Source organism: Electrophorus electricus, chromosome 24 (genome assembly GCF_013358815.1).
Source record: "Electrophorus electricus isolate fEleEle1 chromosome 24, fEleEle1.pri, whole genome shotgun sequence".
Taxonomy (NCBI): Eukaryota; Metazoa; Chordata; class Actinopteri; order Gymnotiformes; family Gymnotidae; genus Electrophorus; species Electrophorus electricus.
In genome coordinates this window covers 1,753,261-1,759,998 of record NC_049558.1, presented here as the reverse complement: position 1 = coordinate 1,759,998, position 6,738 = coordinate 1,753,261, and the positions used below count along the sequence as shown (strand labels likewise).

Sequence of the window (6,738 nt, the reverse complement as noted above, 5' to 3'; positions counted from 1 at the left end):
GTGTTATTTTGCACTTTTAATGAGATGAATGCATGCATAGAAAGGTTTGTTAATTTGGATCAAATCTCGAGATTGTAAATCAGAGTAACTCACTGCAACACCGTCCATAGCGGTTTTATCGCGAGACTAGCGCGGGGTGACTTGTCAGTTGCTGCTGTCAGAGGTGAGTAAGGATGCAGTAAAGGTGGGAAACAAAAAAGGACATTAATTAACAACATTGCTTATGAAGTACATGATGTGCCTTACAAAGTGGGATAATTGAGCGCTGGCAAATGAGCCAAGGGATTTCTACGTAACGCTGACAGGCTATTTAGGTCACTAGAGCTGGCACAGCACGCCGCAGGAAAGGTGGAAAATGCTCAGCGATTCCCAGCTGCTGGTTGATTTGAAAAATGTTATTATATTGTGCTGTAATAGGCGCCTGGAATATCCCTCACAATCACTATGAAGGTAGGGATTTAATGACACTGAGGCGAACGTGAGCAGAAGCTGTTATCGCTTCCATAAGTAAAACGCTCTGATGAAGTCTTTTACTATTATCTTTATTTCGGAGAGGCTTCGGTGCTGCCACGACCGCTCAGCTGTGAAGCCTTCTCATAAGCACGGACTCTTTCATTTTGTTATAGTACCTTTATATGTATCCGTGTAGCCGCGGTTACCTTTCAGTCCTTCTTTGCTCCACTCAGGCATTGGTACCCTCGAATTCCAAGAATAGAAACACCTCCGAAAACATCCACCAAATGATCTCCCTGCATCTGCGTTTTCAATTCGAATGACACATACAGTCCGTCCTGCATTTACCTTCAGTTTAGGAAAAACCGCAGTAATTTCGTTTTGTCAGCGTATAATTCAATATAGGTTAATGTATGACAGTGGAAACACTTCTTTTTTTTTTAAGAATTACAAAGTGTCTCTGCATGCAGCCTTCAAGTTTTACCGAGTCTCATCGTGATGACACTCCCGTGAGTCATAGGAGGTTTGCCGTGGTGGTCATTTCTTGTTGTAAAGATTAAGATGAGGTAGCAATAATGCCACATTTGTTCCTTTAGCTTGAGCTCGCTAGTATGTTCTGTTCTGCTATGCTAATCAGTAATGCCAAATGAAAGAACTGTGAAGTTGTTTATGGTCCTTCTTTACAACTGTTCTCATATTTCTAGCCATGTACTGTCAGCAGATGTGTGAAATCCCTTTGTCTCTGTCATATTTCAGTTCAATCATTATTTCTGATTATGATCATACAGAAGTGTTTATTTTAGAAGGCAAGGTGAGTCAGTGTCACTGGTAACTTCCAGAGGAATACAGAAGCATTGTTTGTGCTTCCCGTCTATGTGAGAGAGGGGAGCACTTTGACAGGTTTTCCATGTTCGCTTTGTTTGCCTCCAATCCACTGCACGCAGACTATAAACTGCTTTATTAGGATGCCTGCCTCTTAGGCTTTTTGTGTGTGGAGTAGGGGATTAATGTTTGGAAATGTATTTCTGGCTTGACCTGCATGGCCCTGCTATTGGACCAAAACTCCAATGCCACTAAACGCTACCATCAAACTTCTGTAAGGGTAGAGGAATAAGGAGAATGCAGGTCAAAATGGATGACCCTGACAGAGACGATTCGTGCCTAGTGCACTGCATTACAAAAGTAGTGGTTCTAGTTCAAGAAATAAAGAGACAAATATGACACTCCCTCCATTTTGGGATTGTGGTGTTCCATAACCACAATTCAGAATTATGGATACCAGGTGCGTGTAAGATGATTTATGTACTGTTTGAATTGCTTCTGGGTTTGGAATCTCTTCAAAATAAGAAATGACTTAAAATGTAAATTGCGAGTTTTGTTGATTAATTTCCTGATTTGCTAAATTTCAATACCTCTGTGGTCAAAATATTGTTTGCCTTAGGGTGCTGTTGCATAGCAGTGTAAGCTCTGTTACATTTAACCCAAGCTACAGGGCTCATTTGCCAAAAATGTTAGGAAATGTGCCATTAAACTAATACACTAGAATTTTAGTGATGCATTGTCAGTTTGGAAACAAAAATCTATCATTAGCGTTATTACCAAAAATAGACACGTTTTTTGGTAGAGAAATGCTTGTCTGTCTATATGATGTCTCTTGTTAAGGGCAAGGCCAGCCTGCAAGCATGGGGAACATTTTTGGCAACCTCCTAAAGCGTCTAATAGGGAGAAAGGAGATGCGGATTTTGATGGTCGGCCTGGATGCAGCAGGGAAGACAACCATCCTGTACAAGCTGAAGTTGGGAGAGATTGTCACAACAATTCCCACCATTGGTATGCTCATTCTGATTTTTCACACACACACACACACACACACACACACACACACACACACACACACACACACACACACTTAGACAAGCATTCAGCAATGATGGGTGACACTTTAAACCAAATATGTGAGTGGTGAAAGTCACCAATGCCAACGTCCTTTTTGACTTTGACTTTCTCAGGGTTTAATGTGGAGACGGTGGAATACAAGAACATCAGCTTTACAGTGTGGGATGTGGGTGGGCAGGACAAGATCAGACCACTCTGGAGGCATTACTTTCAGAACACGCAGGGTGAGTTCACTGCTTATACACGCATACACACAGAAGAGGTCATTACTGGTGATCTACAGTAATCATGCCTATCAGTAATCAAGGCAAAGATCATGCTTGCTTGGGCAGACACACACCAGGTTAGATATCACATATGTTATATGTAAAATTCTATATTTGTTTATTGAGCATAATGTTATTCTGATGCAGTATATTAATCAATTATTAAGCTTTTTTTTTTGGACTTACATTTAGCGGACGCTTTTATCCAAAGCGACTTACAATTATGACTGAGCACAACTTGAGCAATTGAGGGTTAAGGGCCTTGCTCAGGGGCCCAGCAGTGGCAATTTGGCAGTGGTGGGGCTTGAACAGGTAACCTATTAATTACACATCAAGTACCTTAACCACTGAGCTACCACTGCCCTAGTTAACGTTTGGTAAAGGTTATGGCCTGAATTTCACTGAATGAGAAATTAACTGCTGTTTAAATACCTTATGAATGACGATCTCATCTTGGTGCAGCTCCATTTCTGTCCCTTGTTTCTGCTGTGCGTTCTGTGTGCTCGGTCAGGTCTGATATTCGTAGTGGACAGTAACGACCGTGAGAGGGTGAACGAGGCCCGAGAGGAGCTGATGAGGATGCTGGCCGAGGATGAGCTCAGAGATGCCGTGCTGCTCGTCTTTGCCAACAAACAGGCAAGACGGTCATTGGGCTTCTTCTGCAGCACGCAGGGGCCGCCACTGGCTGCCATTACGTCCCAGATAAGATGGTTTCAAACGCCCTTGTTTTTTAGCGGGGACATTTTTTAATGTTGCGCACAGAGGGTTGCTAGCAGAAGCAGCACTTGGAATCTTTGAGTTGATTGTTCTGAGCATATTTCATCATAAACTTTATTTTATCAAAAGTTCAGTTTACCAATTTATTTGATCAACACTGGTGGATATCTTAACTTTTAGTACATGTAGAATACTTCATACCTTGCTTTTACTTTTTGTATTTAAACCACTTAACCAGAATATGTCTTACTCAGCCTCATGCTTGTCTTACACTCTTCTCTATACCCCGCTGGTCAGGACCTGCCGAATGCCATGAATGCGGCTGAGATCACAGACAAACTGGGCCTACGCTCGCTCCGCCACAGAAACTGGTTCATCCAGGCTACGTGTGCCACCAGTGGTGATGGCCTGTACGAGGGACTTGACTGGCTCGCCAACCAGCTCAAGAACAAGAAGTGAAGCCAGGCTGCCGGGCAGGGGGACCGAGCAGAGTGCCGCGGTCTGAGCTGCACTGGTGGGCTCGCAGAGGGGAGCAGAGTCTGGGCTGGCATAGCGCTTCCCACTGCTCCGCTTCTCAGTGCTTTCCCACTTTGCGGGACAATGTACTATGACACTTAATAAAAAGATAAAAAGGTAATGCATTGCCATGATTTTCTCTTTTGCTAGTGACAAGAAAGATGCTTGGCTCCTGTGTAAACTGTGACTCAGTAACCAAAAATTAAGTTTTTCAAATCTTCACGGTAAATGTGTAAAACACTAGTATTTGATAATCAAAATGTCCTGACTATATAGTCATTATATACTTATTAGTGTTAAATGCAGGTCATTTAAACTACCATAATGTACTGCCCTAATGGTTCAAAACCTTTGTCCTAGTGGCTTTGAATCTTGTTTCCAGAAGCCTTTAACTGTTGGAAATAAAATTAAATGGTTCTTGAGTGAATCCAGAAATTCGGTTTTGGTTGTTGGGAACTCCAGAGGTATGGAACGCTAGATTTCAGTGTTCTCCAAAGTGTTTAAATTTTATATGGGTTTTTTTTTCCCAAAGTAACTTGTGCAGATTTTACAATAATACACTGTGTTCAGTTAGCATTTATTTCAGTGGTGAAAATGGTAGAGAGTAGTAGTTGTACTGGGCTGCTTGCAGATGTATATGTTGCCTGGGCCTCTGGGCAGCCTCAGTCCGTTCTCTGTTTGTGCAAAGATGGATCCTTGTACATACACATTGTGCTAGCAGAATGGTACTTTGTGTGCTGTACAGTTTAGCTAATTTTAGTCAGGCACTACCTGGGAACACGTATGGTGCAGTCCTAACAATCCTAAGACAAGACAGCTGCGTTTTGCTTCTGTGGCCTGGTGAAAGGGATTCACTACTCTTGCATGATGCCCATGCTAGTGTGCACTGCTCTCACTGTGTTTTGTTGCATGTGTTTTTTAGATGTCATAAAGGACAGGAGTAGGTCTCTCTGGCACTGTGCTTGGTTTAGCTGTTTCTGATATGTGTGGCTCTTCAAGAGAGTGTTTCAAATACACTATTGACATTTGACATTGTATTCACACTTGGGAATACTGTGTGTGTGTGTGTGTGCGCGCGCGCGTGTGTGCGTGTGTGCATGTGTGAGTGCCCTTGGATGAGTATGAATGTTAACATTTTGAAGTTTTTATTTAAGTCAAGTGCAAACTTTCTTTTGATGCTACTCACAACTTTTTTTTTAAGTCAGCTGTTTTGTTTCTTTTCTTGTTGCTGATGGAAGTATTGGATTTTGGGGGGGGTCTTTATTATTTATGTTTTCTCCTCATCTCGTACTGAGATTGCATTGTTTCAATCAACTTTTCAGTGCATGATGTTACTCCATGAAATACTCAGTGATCTTTGTCGCACTGCATCCCACATTACCTCAGCACCTCTGCACATCGGTGTGTCACACATTGGTGTGTCCTTCAGTCTGCGCATCTGTTCACATCTTCACCACTCAGCCTCCAAAAGCTTCAGAATGTAGTCTGTTGCCAGCAGATCACATTTACATATTATATGTATCGCAATTTTTTAACTATTAGTCATTCGGTAAGCTTATAGCCATCCTCCACTGTCTGATTCTCTGTTCCGCTAACATCACAAAATGTCACTGAGTGTGAAATGTTCCATTTGTTGACTCATTACATGACTTCTGTATCAGTGCTAAACTCTGTGACCAGCAGCTGAACAACTCGTTAATGAACCTGAGCACCTAAACCAGGTTAAAACCTTTCACTAGTTGGTATCTTCATGAGGTGACTGACCGCCATTGATGCAATGTATCTGCCTGTATGACTCTATTATACACAGTAATTTATTGAAGAAAACTGCTTAATAAACTCTCTATGACCAAAATGGAAGAGCTCTTGTTTGAGTCTGCAGAAGAGGTTTGACTGGTTCAGTTGCTTCCACACTGGGTTTATTATTTATCTAGTTATTTGTAGAATTCAGTTTAAGTGCTGTGGGATGTGGGATTGTGTTACCATATATTTCAGTCTTTTTGTGGTTTGGTATGTAATTATAGAATGTGTCTCTTTATGATGGTAACATTGTGTGATACCACAGAATGTTATAAATCTCTTCTCGGACTACAGTTCTATGGAAACAGAATGAGCAGCTATACCTGGGTTTTTAACAGCTCATGCTGTCTCTCTTTTTTAAACATTTTTAGTTGCTCTCCTCCAACATTAATCACTAACTTGGAAAATTCGGGCAGTGGGAATTGGGAAAATCCTCTCAACAAGGTGCCCAGCATCTCACTCCCTCTTTTCCCTGGCTTATCCCACACACACACAAAACAAAAACACACACACACACACGCACACACATGCACACACACTGCCTGCCTGCCTTCACAGTGTGTGTCTCCAGGGGTGTGACAGCAGTATGTGGGTCAGGGCTTCTCCCTGGTCTGCCAACCCCCAAGGCCCCCTGCAGGCCATGCACAATAGCAGCACCACGGCGGGTGCCATTGCTGGGATTCCCTCTTGTAACCGGGGGCGCCCTCGCCCAGGGCACAGACACACTGGCAGCAGCACTGCAATCAATTCATCAATCTGCGATGGGAGCGTGAAGTGCTGAAGCGCAGCCAGCCCACCCCCGTAGTCAGGCCTCGGCCACCGGCGCTGAGGCTGGGATACTGAGCTGGAGGGCTGTGCTGCTGGATGGACTGCAGTTGGATGGAAATTGAACACAAGGACAGAGGGGGGAGGTGGGGGGGGAAACTGGGGTGGAGGGCTTGTGGCTTAACAGTGTGTACCAAAAGGTACTGCTATAGAAGCTCCAGTTTAAAGTTCATTTGAGGGTTTAGGGTGTAGGTTTAAGGTTTAAAAAAAAAAGAGTCAGCAACAATAGAGGCAAAAAATGAAGCCAGTAACAATAGCAAAAATG

The 6,738-nt window shown here is 43.0% G+C and overlaps 1 protein-coding gene across 2 annotated transcripts; it reads left to right on the top strand.

Annotated features, from left to right (window-relative positions):
- Positions 1-3,969, top strand: arf3a (ADP-ribosylation factor 3a). 2 transcript variants are annotated; one of them, XM_027021374.2, is made up of 5 exons: positions 1-163; positions 2,116-2,283; positions 2,463-2,573; positions 3,127-3,251; positions 3,630-3,969. In XM_027021374.2, the coding sequence occupies exons 2-5, from the start codon at positions 2,136-2,138 to the stop codon at positions 3,789-3,791; spliced, it is 546 nt and encodes a 181-aa protein (XP_026877175.1). In that variant the 5' UTR covers positions 1-163; positions 2,116-2,135; the 3' UTR covers positions 3,792-3,969. The 2 variants fall into 2 exon arrangements, with proteins under 2 accessions (XP_026877175.1, XP_026877173.2); XM_027021372.2 differs by lacking the exon at positions 1-163 and adding an exon at positions 335-450.
- Positions 3,970-6,738: the final 2,769 nt, after the last annotated feature.

What these genes read in the sequence shown, in the direction of transcription:
- arf3a (XM_027021372.2), top strand. Translation starts at nt 393, where the DNA reads ATGTTATTATATTGTGCTGTAATAGGCGCCTGGAATATCCCTCACAAT. An exon ending in CCCTCACAATCACTATGAAG is followed by an intron (nt 451 to 2,115) that starts GTAGGGATTTAA and finishes TCTCTTGTTAAG; the next exon opens with GGCAAGGCCAGCCTGCAAGC. An exon ending in TTACTTTCAGAACACGCAGG is followed by an intron (nt 2,574 to 3,126) that starts GTGAGTTCACTG and finishes GTGCTCGGTCAG; the next exon opens with GTCTGATATTCGTAGTGGAC.